The sequence below is a fragment of the Scleropages formosus genome, chromosome 12 (assembly GCF_900964775.1).
Source record: "Scleropages formosus chromosome 12, fSclFor1.1, whole genome shotgun sequence".
NCBI classification, from domain to species: Eukaryota; Metazoa; Chordata; class Actinopteri; order Osteoglossiformes; family Osteoglossidae; genus Scleropages; species Scleropages formosus.
Genome location: NC_041817.1, coordinates 16,717,390 through 16,734,409, shown reverse-complemented (window position 1 = coordinate 16,734,409; position 17,020 = coordinate 16,717,390). Strand labels below are relative to the sequence as shown.

Genomic DNA, 17,020 nt, shown 5'->3' with positions numbered 1-17,020 from the left:
GTTTTCAAGGTTTTTAGGTTTTTTAGGTATTCATAAGGTTTTTTTTTTTTTTTTACCAGGTTTTTAAGAGGAATGTTATGCTTATGATGACTTTATCTTCTGTGAGTTCATGCATGTGTCTTTTAGATGGAGGGGTCCAGTGAGAAAAAGCTTTTAAGTATGTTTTTGATTTGGCTGAAAAGGCATTTTTTTTGCCATGGAAACTCTCCATGTTTTATGGAGTTATTATTGATGAAAAGATTGCAAATAGCAGGGGCAAATAATTCATTCATTAAAAATGGTTTGATGTGTAACATCAGCAGAAACAGACTTTAAATTCTAAATGAATGACTTGCAACAGGCTGGCAGGAACTGACTTGCTCAGAACCTTACTATGTAGAAAACAAATTGAAATAATGCAAAAGCTGTTAGAAGCTCATTCTGTTTACCCCAGCATCTTCCATTGAGAGCACCTTGTTTGAATGAGAGAGGAAAAAAAAAAAAAAAAAAAACTGCAGAAACATTTACAGCTTGCTTGCAGATCTTTAGCACAATGAATTTCTTGCTTCATGTTTTGGTTTAGGGGAAATGTCAAACTATTCTACTGATTCATTGCTGACAAAGGTACATGACTCGGGATATTAACAGCTATTTTTTTTCCCTTCGATGGTTAGCCAGTGCTCTGCTCTGTCATGTGCACTTCCTTTCGAGAGCTGACGGAAAACTAAATTCACATTAATATTATTATTAACCGAAGATTGCACCAAAGTGGTTGTTAAAGCTGAGCAGTGGAGAAACTTGTATTTTCTCCCAGCAGAGTAACTGAACCAGACAAACTCCATTCTCCGTTCTACTGAGTCATCTTCGTTTCCTTTCAGCTGCCGTCCACTTAGACCACAGCGTGTACTTTCTGCCCCTAAGCTGCTCCTTTCACCATCAGCGTTCAATAATTCACAAGTGACAGAAATATGAGCAGTTATGATTGCATAACCCTTGTCCTGCAGGAACTGCTCATACACAAGGGTGTCTGTTTCCGTATATCTACATCAAGCATGATTTTTCTTTTAATGATTTCCCGTTAAATGTTTGACATTTTCATGTACGAAGGGTTCAGATGCTTAGAGCCTCGTGAAGGCCCTTCCACCGAGTCACTGATCTCATCAGCGTGTCACTGAGCGCTCAAGGTACCTTTGACTCCAGTGATTTACGTGTGTTACTGAACTTCGAACACGCGTCACGACTTTGCCTGAGAACACACACATTCTCATACGTCTCCACGACAGGATGTTGAACACCGCCCTTCAGAGAAGCCTGACAGCAAACCACACAGTAGCTTTTCCACTTTGAGCTGCAAAGTGCTCACATTCAGCTGCTGATCACAGCATAATCCTCCCATAAATGAGATCGTAACTAATGCGACAGGTTTGATTTTAATTTAGGTTATATTTTAAATGTCTTTAACATTACCAGCTCAGCTGAAGACTTTTGTATGAACGACAAATAGTGGTCCGAACGAACGAATTCCTTGAAACGTAACGTTAATTTCGGACTATTTGTACTGAACTATTTTATCTGTACATGAAAAAATTTGATGCTACTTGGAGTTCCAGCTAAAACTTCAGGGGTCCCCTTTACAGTAAGCTAAAATGGACCAAAAGAGCAAACCAGGTAGCAAAAAAATGTAGAGTGGGGCTATTCCTCCAATAAGAAATAATGAAAAATGCTTTTAATTTGGACTCAGCTCCCATTTTATGTCTGATGCTTGTTTTTTTTTTTTTAAATATTTTTTAAATTTTTTTCGCTCGAAAACCACAATATTCTCAACAGTTTTTTTTTTTTTTAACATTTTACATGATTTTTACAAAAAATGTAGTCAGTTAATATTTCTAGATTTTAACAATTGAAAAGTGACTTTGATAAAAGACAATGTTGTACATTGTTAGAGGAGGGTGTGTGCTGTGTGCTTCAACCTGCAGTGTATGTTCATGAGACTAAGGCACATTATTTTTTGAACATAAAACAAACTTTCCAAGTTTTCATTGATTTAACCAATGTGGGACGTGCAGTAACACGATAGCACTTGTGTGCATTCATTAATTTTCACTTAATCAAATACATTTTCTAAAATTTTAACCTTTTTATCTAATCACCACTATATTTGTTGCCTTCTCGTCCTTATCCTTAGTTATTTTACTGATGTTTCAGTATGAGTTACAGTATGGTGTCTGGGCTCTTTTTCAGGATACTCTCCTTGTAGTATAGTAGCACATTCTGTCAAACAAGATAGCAGCAGAAGGCAACAACAAGTACATACAGTATTATATTGTAAAAGATATGCACTTGTCCACTATTACATTCAAAAAATACATTGTACAATAATAAATGATAGTGAATTTTACTAAAAAAAATGTTTCTGAGTTAAAATGTGTTAGTGGGAGTGTGGTGGCACAGTGGGTTCCTGCTCTCCGGTGGGTCTGGGGTTCAAGTCCCGGTTGGGGTGCCTTGTGACGGACTGGCGTCCCGTCCTGAGCGTGTCCCCTCCCCCTCCAGCCTTGTGCCCTGTGTTGCCAGGTTAGGCTCCGGCTTGCCGCAACCCTGTGTGGGGCAAGTGGTTTCAGATGATATGTGTGTTAAAATGTGTTCCTGTATGGTTCTACCAAAACTTCTATGTGGTTCAAGTGTCATGAAGTGATATATGTGAAAAATAGTGTGTAGTGGGGATGCGTTGCACTGCACCTTCTCAACTGGTCTCACGTCCTCCGAAGTGCTCTGCAGCATTCAGCAGTGAATGTGATGGGAGTCTTGAGGAGCTACAGCACTTGATTCCAGCCCAGACAACTAGACCAATGGAAAAAAAAAAACACTTCACATAGAAATATTACATTTTTGTAGTGTTTTGTATGACTTTTACTGAAATTTCTACTGACTTCCTAAAATATGCTCCGGGTGTAGTTAAAAAGTTTATTACAAAACCACAATCCACAAGAGCTACAGCATGTCAAATCGCTGGTGAGCAGTATATGGTTTCACATCTATCCCACCAAAACCAAGATCACAGCAATCACTGCAGCTCCCCACTTCATCTATTGTGTCCCTTCTTAAAGATATATTGTTCCGTGGGAGGGATTAACACAAATTTGTCACGTTAACCGATATTAAAATTGAGTTCTTATTCCTTTGTTTTCTATCTTCTGTCATCATCAGAAGATATTATTTTGTCGCTTAGATGCTGATTCAGTATAATATGATTGCATGTTTCACCTCTTCAAACTCCTGTGTCTTGGACCAGTTCAGGTTACACAACAAAAACTCAAACTATTCAGGATACAAACCAATGGCCTTACCTATCGGTTGCTCTAGGCTTCATGTAGCATTCTTAAATTTTGCATTTTGCAAATGTCACGAAAACTTCCTGTGATACATATATACTACATACAGATTTATGCAAAAGTTTGGGAACCCTGGGCCGAATTACATATTTAGTTAATTTTGTAAGTGAAAAGTAGTTAACAGCTGCTGCAGGAAACAGCGTGCTAAAAACCAACATATTTGCAATTGTTAAGGCAAAGTTACTTTTTATTTCCTATATTAAGCCAGCATTTACTACACCCCATCTGGCACATATCACAGGTTGTAAACACCGTTCGTTGTATCCAGCTAAAAGTCTTTCAGTAGTTGTTGCAGGGATTTTAGCTCACTCATCTATGCAGATCACGTCTAATTTCGAGATATTCTTGGGCTGTCTTGCATGCACAGCATGTTTAAGATCCACCCACGGATTTTCAATGATGTTTGAGTCGGGGGGGACCGTGAGGGCCATTCCAAAACCTTCATCTTGCTTTTCTCCAAGTAGCTCATGGTGGCTTTTGAGGTACGTTTAATTGCCTTGTTGCTGAAGCCCTCACCTTTTCAGGGTCAGCTTTACGGCTGACCGTTTAACATCGCCATCCAGAATTTGCTGATATTCAGTGGCATCCATTCTTCCCTCTACTCGTACAATGTTTCCTATGCCGCTGGCTACCACACAACCCAAAAGCATAAGGGATCCACCCCCATGTCTAACAGTTGGAAAGGCGGTTTTTTTTTTTTTTTTTCCATCAAATCCTCTTTCTTTTCTCCAAACAAACCTTTGTTGATTGTGGCCAAATAGTTAAATTTTTACTTCATCGGTCCACAGCACGTGCTTCCGAAAGGGCTCTGGTTTGTCTAGATGCCGTTTTGGGTCCCCCGGCCATTGACTTCTGTGATGAAGTCGCAGGTAAGGCTTCCTCCTGATGACTCTTCCATGCAGATCATGTATTTGTACGCAACACTCCACCGTTCAACGGTGTACCAGCACTCCTGCGTCAGCCAAAGCTTCCTGCAGCTCCTAAAAACAGCGACAGCCGTTTTATTATTGTGTATTTAAACACAAACTTCGAGGCTAGTAATTTAATTTATAAACTTACCGTAATAAACCCTTTCGAGAGAACTGAATGCCACAGTTTAATTATGACTTGGAGAGGTGGAAAGAAGAAGTTGCAACATGCAAACCTGCTGTTGATGGTTGAAAACTTTTTTGACTTTTATATGTGCTATAACAAATGCCTTCTGCAGTTGAACATTTCCTGTGGAACTTAACCCTCTGTATGAGCTATTTAGGTTTTCCAAAACAAACACTTTTTTGGCTGACATAATTGATGTACAGTGCTTTACAGACGTGAACAGTGCCTTCCTGCGGTGCCTCATTTCATGAAACCACGGAGTGACGCGCACACAATTTCAATTAAATTATTTATTGGAAATCGACACACTCAGTCTCAAGGCTTCTAAAACTAAGTCAGAGTGAATGTGTAAAAAAAACGACAGAGAAAATTAAACTGGACCTATAAAAGAGTTATAATACCTACAAACCTGGCACAGCGGCTTGGAATTGTTTCCGCGCATCGATCTGCGGTGCTGCCTTACAGCGCCTGGGTCGGGAGAGAGAACACGGGCTTGACCCCCACTCGGTCTCTCTGGAGTTTGTATGTTCTCCCTGGATCTGTGTGGGTTTCCTCGAAGTGCTCTGGTTTCCTCCCACAGTCCACTGACGTGCAATTCAGGGGAATTGGCGATTTTGAATTTCCTTTAGTGTGTGATTGGGTCAGTGACTCTGTGTGTGTAGGGCTACTGTCTGCGGAGGACTGGTGTCTCGTACAGGCTGTACTGCTCTCAGCCTTGCGCCCGATGCTGCTGGGATAGGCCCTGGATCACTGTGACCCTGCTCAGGACAAGCGGATGTTGAAACCGGATCAAATTGGATGTAGCGTCAAACTGATACCTAAATGGAAAGACAAAAACTTTTGATCCTAACAGAAATTGCACAGTATGCACAAATGGACAACTTCTCATCAAATGTTACTCAGTTTAAATATAATTTCATTTCAAATGCAAACTATGTTGCATTTATTAAAGTGAAAAGTTTTATTTTTTATGTTTCATTCAGCAAAGCCACCAATACGTTGACATGGATTGTTTTTATTTAAAGAAACTTGTACTTACAGTATTAACACTAGCGGCGTGTCAGCATAAGGAGAAATGAACATGTAAAGTTTTGTAAATAAGAAGAAAACTTTTAATTGGGAGCTCCTCATGTTTGTGAGTTCAACACTTTCAAAGTTTTGGAAAAAATTTTCCCTTATTAGATTTTATCCAAGAAATCAGGAAACGGGGAGAAAAACCCTTTCATACATCATTTGACAAAAGCTGTGGCAAGTTCAGCTTTAATGTAGTTAACATAAATCTAAAATTTATTTTCAACCATGTTTTCCACTGCACTTATATTTATTCGTTTAGCAGGTTATTTTCTCCAAACAGAGGTACGACTTAGAAGAGTGGGCTTGCAGTTTGTTTGAACAAAGTGTTAATTGTAGTAAAAACTACCCATTTACCCATTTTACTTGAAACTAATTCAGGTAAAAAGTGTTTTCCTTGATGACACAAGAATTACGTGACAGCTTGCTAATTCTTTCAGCCACCTACCACCACTGAACGTATGAATATATTTTTTTCTGTGGAATTGTACGCGCTTTTACCGTAACAGAGGGTTTAAAAAATATCAGGTTTACTAAATCAGGTGAAAGTTAGTTCTGCTTTTTGATGAGTAAATGAGTGAAGTGAGCCATTTATTCTATATCAGAAAAATTTCTGGAGAAACATTTGCGCAATCAGTTCCTTGCCATATATGGCTAAAATATCACACGCTATTTCGCTGATAAAGAGTTACGAAAAATAAGAAGCGGGGGAGAACGTGACGCTGTGGCGTACATGGCACACTTGTGGTTAGAAGCGCAAAGACCCGTCTGCCTCCGCTTGGTGCCAAGTCATACGCGGGTCTTAAACTTCTATAACTGGGGCCTCTCTTACGCTTCGTTTTCGGTCCACGGGCGGGTCCCCCGCTGTCAACTTCGGCATTAACAAAATTTCCTAACTCCATTTTCCTTCTAGAACCCACATTAGCGGAGTCATATTCATGTTCACGCGTACATTATCCGCTTCTCCACCACATTATTATTAATTGTTCCCGACTGAAACCCAACTTAACAAGCCGTGATCATCCTGTCCATATGTAACATCTGCGTCGTATTTAAGTACACATTTTTTAAGTACTGAATATGTATTTCTGCTTCAGCCCTTAAAACGATCATAAAACAATACTCCAGTATTGTTTGGTAGATGCCAAGTGGGGTCGCTTCCAACGGTCCTGTGGCCAATACCTCGGTGACATCATAGCCACAGCTCACTTCCTGGGTGGCTTCTACTGTATTTACAGAACCGCACTGCTGGGGTCTGTCACTCTCGCTGCCTCTGTGGTTCAGCTACTGGAGCCAAGTGTCATCTGAAACTTTTCTCTTTGACCTACATCACATCGCTGTGAGGACTAGTAGCAAAGCTACGAAGAGCGGTAGTGGTATTAATAGCAAACAGCAGGGCTAACGGTTCTTCTTCTTGGGTCGTCTCTGGGCGGCACAGCGGCCTTGCGGGCAATTCCGGCGCATCCCAGCGCTCGGGGTCTGACGCTGGACTTGGGCTCGATCTCAGCTCAGTCAATGCAGAGTTTGCATGTTCCCCTGTGTTTGTGGGTTTTTTTCCCCACGGTCCAAACACTTGTAGCTATATTAGTCAACTGGTGCCTTTAAGCTACCCTTAATGTGTGTGTGTGTGTTGCTCTGCTGTATAGATGGTCAGGAGTGCAGTACAGTGTATTTAGCATCTTAAGCTGCCTTAGATAAAGGTTTCATCTAAGTCCTGCATAGCAAACGTTGTACATTGCTTTGAGGAAAAGCAAATGTGAAATTAATAAATACAAATGCTTAACATACTGTTGTTACAATAGTCACACACACATTGTCTGAAGCTGCTTGTCCCAAGCAGGAACCTAACCTGGCAACACAGGGCACAAGGCTGGAAGGGGAGGGAACACACCCAGGACAGGACACCAGTCCATCGCAAGGCACCCCAAGCAGGACTCAAACCCCAGACCCCCTAGAGAGGAGGCCCTGGCTAAACCCACTGCGCCACCACACCCCCGAGGTTACGGTAGTCAATAACATAAATTACTGAATTACTGAAAGGAGTGAATGATAGTTTGAATGCTCAGTGTCGGGGAAACACCTGGACCTCAGTTCAGCCCTGTTGCATACTGAGTGGGCTAACAGGGCATTCAGTCCGTCTCTACTGTCTCAGTGTAAAATTTGTCTCGATTCACTGGAGGGTTTCTCATCTTTAAGTTTCCCGTAGTGCGCCTTTAATCAAAAGGGATATCCGACCTTTATCGGTTTTGACAATGTATTTCACTTGGGTGAGTCCAGCATGACAGCTGCTTTGTTCCCTGCTGCCCTTTTGTATGTGGTTATGATGGTGCTTCCTTCACCCTACGTTAATTGTAGGCCTATATGTAGTGTAACAATCATTAAGTGAGACACTATGGAAGTCCACTTGCAGTTTTTTTTTAAAGTGATTCCCCACGCAAGATGGCTGTTCAAGAGAAACAAAGAAATGACAATACGAGCTGCCCACAGGTTCTGAGGTTAGGCCTCTAACAATGCCATATTCACTTATTTCCAGTGACATTATTTCTAAAAATGTTCCATTCAGCTACAGATGTTGCCAGGAATCTGCAAGATGTCATTGTGAATTTTAGATTTTAGGCTGTGGAACAAATGAGATGGCCTTTCAGATGTGACACCGCTCGATGCCACAATGACGTGTTCCCTGACAGCGATTGCCTTTCTGTTTCCATGGCAACATGCGCATCTACTGCCATGGCTACCCTTGTGCAGCTGCTGCCCTCTAGCAAGAAACAGCTGACACGTGCAGCAGTGGCAGTTGTGGCAGTGAGGGCAGCGCTAACCCCAACTGTGCCACGCAGCTGGGAAATTCTGGGTACAGATGGTCTTCCTCTAGATTTAGAGCATGTTGAGGTGCAATGGTTAAGGAACTGAACCTCAGCCTGGGCTTAAGTTGAAAGGCCCTTCTTTAATATCCTTAAGACGGATACATAACCCGACCCACTTTAAAGTCATCCAGGTGTGCAAAAATTGATTATAGGTAAAATGATAAGCATTTTTGCTTAATATAACTGTCTGCCAGTCAAATATAATCAACTGAGGTATAAGATTCATTTTATTAAGTATTACATTATGTTGTACTTTCGTATGTTGTATGTACAGTATGTACGTCTATAGGTGGTGGTATTATTATTATTATTATTATTATTATGGGGGGTGCGCGGGTGCAGCGGGTTTGGCCAGGTCCTGCTCTCTGGCAGGTCTGGGGTTCAAGTCCTGCTTGGGGTGCCTTGTGATGGACTGACGTTCCGTCCTGGGTGTGTCCCCTCCTCCTCCGGCCTTGCGCCCTGTGCTGCCGGGGTAGACTCCGGTTCACCGCAACCCCACTTGGGACAAGCAGTTTCAGTCAATGTGTGTGTGTGTGTGTTTGTGTGTGTGTTTATCCATCCATCCATCTTCCTCCGCTTTTATCCGGGGCCGGGTCGCGGGGGCAGCAGTCCGAGCAGAGTCCTCCAGACTTCCCTCTCCCCGCACACCTCCTCCAGTTCCTCTGGGGGAACCCCAAGGCGTTCCCAGGCCAGAGACATAGTCTCTCCAACGTGTCCTGGGTCTGCCCCGAGGCCTCCTCCCAGTGGGACATGCCCGGAACACCTCACCAGGGAGGCGTCCAGGAGGCATCCGGAACAGATGCCCGAGCCACTTCAACTGGCTCCTCTCGATGCGGAGGAGCAGCGGCTCTACTCCGAGCTCCTCCCGGGTGACTGAGCTCCTCACCCTATCCCTAAGGGTGCGCCCAGTCACTCTGCGGAGGAAACTCATTTCTGCCACTTGTATCCGCGATCTCATTCTTTCAGTCATGAATTATTATTATTATTATTATTATTATTATTATTATAGAGGGGGTGGGGTGGCGCAGTGAGTTGGACCGGGTCCTGCTCTCCGGTGGGTCTGGGCTTCGAGTCCCGCTTGGGGTGACTTGCGATGGACTGGCGTCCCGTCCTGGGTGTGTCCCCTCCCCCTCCAGCCTTACGCCCTGAGTTGGCGCGTTAGGCTCCTCGCAACCCCGAATGGGACAAGCAGCACAGAAAATGTGTGTGTGTGTATTATTATTATTATTGTTATTGTTATTATATTTTTGTCCAACTTGACTTACAGGGATAAGCCTCATACAGGGTTCATCACATCTGAAAGAGAACATTTGACCGAGCACTAGTCACTGGAGCTGTAAGGAGTAAGAAGAGTGACGAGGCAGCGGGCAGCTGTTTCCTAGGTTCAGGGCGACGAATTGCAATTCACACAAACACATTTCTTCATCATTTATTCACATTTATTCACCAATTGATTAACCATTCACTGGTTCATACGCTGATCACTGTATTTTTTTTTTTTTTTTTTTTTAAATAATCAATTTTCTTTCACACTTAAAAACTTTGATTAAGCATCTGAATGTTCCAGAAACACTCACACTCATTCAGGCACGACAATGAGCCGACAATAAACATAAAGACACACGACCAATGCCGGTCTTTTGAAAATAATGCACTATGGAACAGTTATTTACGCACCCGTAACGTTTTAGGTCAGTAAGGTGGTGCGCCTCGTAGAAAGCTAATTGATGGGACTCGATCCAGGGTCTCAGGGAGCAGATTCTTACGTTCTCGCCGTACTCATAATTAAAATAATATGGGAATGCTTACCGTACAAGGACTGCATGCGTGTGCTTTTGTGTCTGTGTGTGGAAGAGAGCAAGGCAATACACACTGCCTTTTTGGTCACCTTTGTGCTCGTGTAGAGTTTAGGACAGATGTGCGTGTGGGTGTGTGAAAAAGAACTGTATTCATCCGTGGGTACATTTCTGTGTCAACGTCAAAGAGGGCTGCGGATGCGTGTGTCTTAGTGTACGCTTATGCTTTCCCGTTTGCATTTTTGTGTAACAAGTGTTAGCACACATTTTCTCCAACCCTACGGAGACACATGTCAAAGAAAACATCCCAGGAACATTAGTTATCCCTGAAAGACGGTCTTCGCAGGAGTAAGAAAAAAATGCGTCTTTTAAAACTCGCTCATATTTTCTCAAAAGTAACTACATACCTAACTGCCAAAAATTGTTTGTTTGCAACTTTTACGTGTTTTTTTTTGTGTTTTCTTTGGCGGAGTTAGGAATCATTTGTTTCTCTAAAGTACGAGCTGAAGGGAAAACCCGACAGTTATAGGAAAACAAATCGGTGTTCTCACTGCATGTGTTGTGAAACACTTAAGTTTTTGGTTCGAAAGCCTTTGAGCAGTTGTTTTTGCAAGTCTCTGTTCTTTAAAATCCATATCCTTCAGTCCGGGGGGGGCCACAGGTGCCACTGGGGAGTCCGCTTGTGGTGCTTCCAAGTGGGTTTACAGCTGGCGGGATGCTCTCAGTACCTGTCCATTCTGGCTGGGTGTTGGACCCTCAGGTGCTTCCTAAACACTCTAGGCTTCATGTTCATGTAGTCGCTCTGAAAACACTGCTTGCTTTTAAGTTTGTGCTGAAAAACACGCAGAACAAGGAGAATTAGCACGGTGGTGCATGTGCTGATGCTTATACCTGTGGAATACGTCAGCCGGCACTCGAAGCAACATGTTAGGAATCATCTGTTTCTCTAAAGTAAGAATTGAAATGAAATCCCAACAATTATAAACTGGGAAACTCACTCGTTTTGCCTTCCTCCTCAGCTAAGAGTCTGGGAGTGATGATTGACTCAAGTCCTGCAGATACTGTACATCCTGGATAACATTCGCAAGATCCATCCCTACCTCACAAGACTCTGGCCAACTACTACTCCAGGCCATGGTGACATCCCATCTGGACTACTGCAGCTCTCTCCTGTCTGGCCTTCCCGCTACTGCCATCAAACCTCTACAGCTGATACAGAATGCTGCTGCCCGAGTTGTGTTTGACTTGCCGAAGCATTCGCACGTATCTCCTCTACTCGTTTTTCTGCACTGGCTTCCTATAGCTGCCCGGATCAAATTTAAGACCCTGGTTATAGCCTACAAATGCATCAGTAGAACTGCTCCCAGCTATCTACAAGACTCGATCAACCGCTACACCCCAACCAGACCGCTACGCTCTTCCACATCTGCTTGCTTGGTGGTCCCGCGCACGAAAGGTAAAGCACGGAGGTTCTCGGTTCTGGCTCCGTTGCGGTGGAACGACCTCCCTCTCTTACTCAGAAGCGCTGAAATTCTGTCCACATTTAAAAAGAGTCTGAAAACTCACTTCTTCTAGACTCACTTCCCTCATGATCTCTTAAGTTCATGTAAGGTGTAAATGTTCATGCACCGTAACTTTAAGATTATACCCAGATAAGCCTTTACACAGCCGCTACTCCTGCATTGTACATGAATTTTTATATGTATCTAAAAAAAAATTATTGGTAGGAAGGTGATCAGAAATCATTGATATTCTGAAAGTTTTGTACAGCTACTGGTGTGATGAACATTGGTGCATATGGTGGAAAGAAACAAATTAACTGTACTTAAGAATCACATGTCTGCAACTGTGTCTCACGTTGTCCTAATTTAATCCACACATTGTATTTTCTATGAGATGTTCATCACTTTGGAGAAAAGCCTCTGCTAAATGAGTAAATGTAAATGTAAATTATTGCAAAACAAATCTATGCAGTGCGTGTGTTGTGAAACACTTCTTTGGGTGTTTGTGACCTTTTCTGCTTTGAAAACTTTTCAAACAGTTCTGTTTTTGCAAGTCTGTAAGTTTGTGCAAGACCAAAGTTTTTTAAAATCCAGAAGCAACAAGTTCTGTTGCTTTTAGACGGAAAAAGATCAAATTTATACAAAGGAAAAAAGAAAGGTTAGTATGATTTTTCCATGTTCAGTTTTCAGAGCCATACATCCTCAAATGCTATGTGCCAAATTAATATTTATACAGCAGTACATTTATGTGGTACATATTAATACAGTATCTATAAATAAATGGGATCTTATTTAGATACTTAAAACTGTTCATTCTCAAGGCTTTTCAAATTAAACAAGCTGTTCCAGTGCCATGACAGATTTGGAGGAGATCTTCTGAACATGCTTACCCAGAGGACTGCAGCAATTCCGGTCATCACCAGGCTGAAGACAGTCAGCACCCCACAGGCCATGACCCACCAGATGGGGAAGGTGTCGCTGACAGGTGGACACTGTATCCTTGTCTGAGTCACACATTGCTCCTCTGCAAAGTTAAAAATCGCAGAGGGAAATCATCATGCGCTAATGAATTAAAGGAGTTCCAAGGTGTTGCTGACACTGATCAATTTTGCTGGCACGTGTGCTGTTGTTCTTCATTGTGCCGACACTGCATTTTGCTGGGCTCGTTCCATTTTTTAAGTCTCAGCATTGGTTAGTTATGACAGTAGGACCTCCCTGGTCGCATCAGTGCTCTTCTGTTTAAAGGTAGGTAACACTGACTAGTAATGAGAATGTGGTTGATTCAAGATTTGGGAGGAGCCCATAAGTTGCCTGAATTTTTACACTTGGCAGGCTGCTACGGATGGCAAGAGTAATAAAGACAAAGAAAACAAACTTCACAGAAACGTATCGCAGTAGAGATGATATGCCAAAATAGGTGAGATACTTTCCAAATATTCACTACACCAAGCGTGCAGATTTGCGTTTCTCAAATCCAAAATTTCGGTTTAACGGCTCTTGGCTTTTGATACCCAATTCTCAATTTACGGAACAAAAAATCGGTATGAAATTGCTGAAAACTAAATTTACCCAAAGCATGTCCAAAATTTGAAAGTCACACATTAGACGAGCGAAGCAGAAGTGCGGTAATGTACTTTCGTTGGCGTGTCTTCAACCAGATCTGTTGGTGTGTTAAGAAAGTAAAAGTGTCTATTGGCCATATTGGCTGTGTTATTTACTTCAATGATTACTGAAACAGAACAGCAATTAGGAGGAAAAGTTTAGCTGGTGGTTTTTCAGGTATGGATGCGCATCTTAGCAGCAGTGTGCAGAGATGTGCATCACTTTGAAGAAAAGCATCTGCTTAATGAACAAATTTAAATGCAACTGTAATTGTTTTCTATTCAGCTCAAGTCATGAGTTGATCGTTATAGAGGTGTTTTACGGAGATATTTGGGAAAATTAGTTTGGGGTTTTAAGATAGCCTAGAAGCATTTAAAATAATGGCAAACAGGCTTTTGGTATTGAAAATTTAGATTTCCACACCATTTTCAGGAACAGATTAATTTCGTAAATCAAGGCTTGCCTGTATATATAATTTCGGCATATAAATAAAACATCCAGAGTGAAAAATGACCCCAGTGTAGTTGAATGCACAATTAGGCTTGATGTTCTTGTGAAGAGTGTACCTTCAACAACGAGAACAGTTTCGACATCCGGAAGCTTCTTGTAGGGAGGTGGGTACAGAACCTCTGCCTCGCACCTGTACAGGCCCGTCCAGTTGGCTTGCACATTCGACAGCTGGTAGTAGGCTTTTTGGTTGGGCTTGTCCAGTTCCAGTTTCACACCCTCTCTTGCGCTCGCGTTGCCAGTGCTGATGATGTCCTTGTTGTGGAAGAGTTTGAAGCTCACCTCGTCGGCATGCGTGTTATTGCAGGGCACCAATACAATGCTGCCCGCCTTCACCCGCTCCAAGTTCAAGCTCTTGTCTGATGGGACGGGAAAAAGATCTCACTCGACAATTCAGAATGTGTTGCCAATCTGTTTCAAAGTATGGTACTTACAGAACCAACACCTTTAGAACAAGGGGAAAAGAAAAGGTGAGTCATCAAAAGAAATGTGCTTTTTTAATATTTTGCTTCTGAAATTGCATGAAATTTCTGCCAGCAGGAAAACAGCTATGGGGTGTTTTAACTGCTTTTTATGTTCTCATTGTTCTTTTGTTATGTTCACCATCTTTAGGATACCAGTAGGGAATTTCACCACACTGTATGGTTTTCATGCACGTTTTGGTACAAGACAGGATCACCTGATTTAAAAATAAAAAAAAAAAAAAAAAAAAACAATAGTCCAAATTGTTACTACTGCAAAACCCAATTTTTAAAAAAGGTAACAAAACCAGTCTGGCTAATTTTGTCCTACTTCGAGACAAAGACAAAATATTCCTTTAAAGTTTCTTGGCAAATTTCATTTTTTTCTACTACATTTATTATAATGCTAAAAGGTGAATGTGTCGCTAATCTGGCTCAAGGTATGGTACTTTGCGGAACCAAAAACTGCAAATCAAATGGAAAAGAAAAAGTGAATCATCAAAAGAGCTGTCCTTTTGAATATTTTGCTTCTGAAATTGTATGAAATTTCTGTCAGCAGGAAAACAAGTACGGGGGTGTTAACTGCTTTTTCTGTTTTCATTGTTGTCTTGTTATATTCACCATCTTTAGGATAAGAATAGACAATTTCACTGGACTGTACAGATGACTCATTTCGGATAAAGTTTTATTCAGCTACTGCTGTGATGAGCATTGGTTCATACTGTGGAAAGAAACAAACTAACTGTACTTAAGAATCACACGTCTGCATCTAAGTCTCTCTTTCTCCTCTTTCTCCCAACGCGATGCACAAATTGTACTTTCTACGAGATGTACGCTTTGGAGAAAAGCGTCTGCCGAATGAATAAATGTAAATATAAATGTAGACATTTTGGCACAAGACAAGATCGGCCTATAAAAAAATAATATTCAGGGCTGTTTCTGGACAATTTGAAAGTGTGAACAAAAATGATCTGGCTAATTTTTTTAAAGTTTTAACAAAAAAATTATCTGGTTAATGTTCTCCTAGCGAGACAGACACATACAATATTCCTTTAATATTTATAGCCATGTTTTGTGCTGTATTGACTATGATGTTAAAAGCTGTGATTGATTGAGACCTTCAGAATAGGTGTGTGGGTTTGTGTTCAGGTGTTAAGAATTATGGGGGTAAAGCGCATATCCTCTGTGTCTGCAACAAATGCATAGTTTCCCCCAACTATAGAAATGAAAAACTGTGTACTACAACACAACACACGTTCCCTTTTTTTCCCACTTTGTTGGTGTTGTGAATCTAAAGAGCAAAGCAGAATTTGTTTCCTCCACGAGGCCGCACACTGAGTCAGCGCTCAGGTAAATACGTTATAGCCGCACTCTTCACACTCTTCTTTCTGAGTAACGCTCGGATTCCAGTCATTCAGGTTGAGTTCTTTGCTCTCTTTCACATCGTTTCACAGCAGCTTTGAGAAGCTCTTTGTCTCTCAGGCTGATTGCCGAGATATCTTTCTACGGCCTGAAGATGAATCCCGATGCATTTGACCGTAAGCCTCGGCGTTACTGGCACGTCCTGCGAGTCTGTCCGCAAACAGCTGTTTCCTATTTTTAATCAACGCCCTGCTGGAATAAATGTTTCTGGGGAAAATGGCGCTCTGGATGCTACGATTTAAACCGCGGTATGACACTGTACGGGTGTGAAATTCAAAAAAAAAAAAAAAGAAAGAAAAAAACTTGTCAAAATCTTCTCGGCACAAAGCAGTACACAATTTAAAAACACTTTTGTTTTCCAGATAATTCATTTAACTATCCATAAGACAGCACAGTGTTATATATATATGTGTATGTATGTATGTATGTATATATTTATATGCACCTTTAAAGAAAACCATATAATACAATCAAACCGCATCAGAACTGTTTCGCTAAAAGCCTCTTTCTTTCCATAAAAAGTTACCACATATATTTCGGTAATTAAATAACAATTTCCAAAGTTATGAACACTCATGTACAATATCCCTGTGTTTTATCAAGACAAGTTTAGAAGAGAGCTCACTTCTACAGCCAGTAGAGAGGCTGACGAGAGGACCAGCTGCAACGCCGAGGCCAAGAAGGAGTGCCAGGACCCAGGAGCTGTACATCTTGATTCGTGTCCTCATCCAAAGTGAAACTGAACCTCTGCGAGTTCGTCTTAAACCCCAGGCGCTGGAAGGAAGCTCGGCGTGATGCGGCTGCAAGTTCTGCGTGAGTTGTCTTCAGCAGTCACACCCACAGCTTTACCTCCCACTGAGAGATGGGACTGATTTGCTCAGGGTGACAGCAGTGAGAATAACAGCGTGGAAAGGGATCTTTAAGCAGCCAGTCCGGAGCCCCGCATCACTCACACGCACACACACACACACACACACACACACACACACACACACACACACACACACACACACACACACACTGGCTGAAACCGCTTGTCCCGAGCAGGGTCGCGGCCAACCAGAGCCTAACCCGGCAACTCATGGCGCAAGGCTGGAGGGGGAGGGACACACCCAGGCGGGATGCCAGTCCATCGCAAGGCACCCCAGGCGGGACTCGAACCCCAGACCCACTCGTGCGTGGGACCCGGCCAATCCCGCTGCGCCCCCCACCCACATTACCCTCCTCAGACAATAACAACAAAGTCAGTGTTGAAACGTAATTGAAACGACTCGTGCTCGCTGAGCCAAGTTGCCGCTGACATCTCTTCGGCGCAATGAAATGAGCAGAAAT

General features: G+C 42.2%; 1 protein-coding gene across 1 annotated transcript; it reads right to left on the bottom strand.

Moving 5' to 3' along the window:
* Positions 1 to 9,767: 9,767 nt before the first annotated feature.
* On the bottom strand, positions 9,768 to 16,580 carry LOC108920653 (uncharacterized). Its single transcript, XM_018729557.2, has 4 exons — positions 16,314 to 16,580; positions 13,865 to 14,164; positions 12,587 to 12,720; positions 9,768 to 11,026 (listed from the first exon to the last, which is right to left on the bottom strand). Exons 1-4 carry the CDS (start codon positions 16,414 to 16,416, stop codon positions 10,916 to 10,918), a joined length of 648 nt encoding a protein of 215 aa, XP_018585073.1. The 5' UTR covers positions 16,417 to 16,580; the 3' UTR covers positions 9,768 to 10,915.
* Positions 16,581 to 17,020: the final 440 nt, after the last annotated feature.

Coding starts and splice junctions, on each gene's coding strand:
- LOC108920653 (XM_018729557.2), bottom strand. CDS start 16,416: ATGAGGACACGAATCAAGATGTACAGCTCCTGGGTCCTGGCACTCCTT. Junction 14,165..16,313: donor CCTCTCTACTGGCTGTAGAA/GTGAGCTCTCTT, acceptor CCGTCCCATCAG/ACAAGAGCTTGAACTTGGAG. Junction 12,721..13,864: donor AACTGTTCTCGTTGTTGAAG/GTACACTCTTCA, acceptor TTAACTTTGCAG/AGGAGCAATGTGTGACTCAG.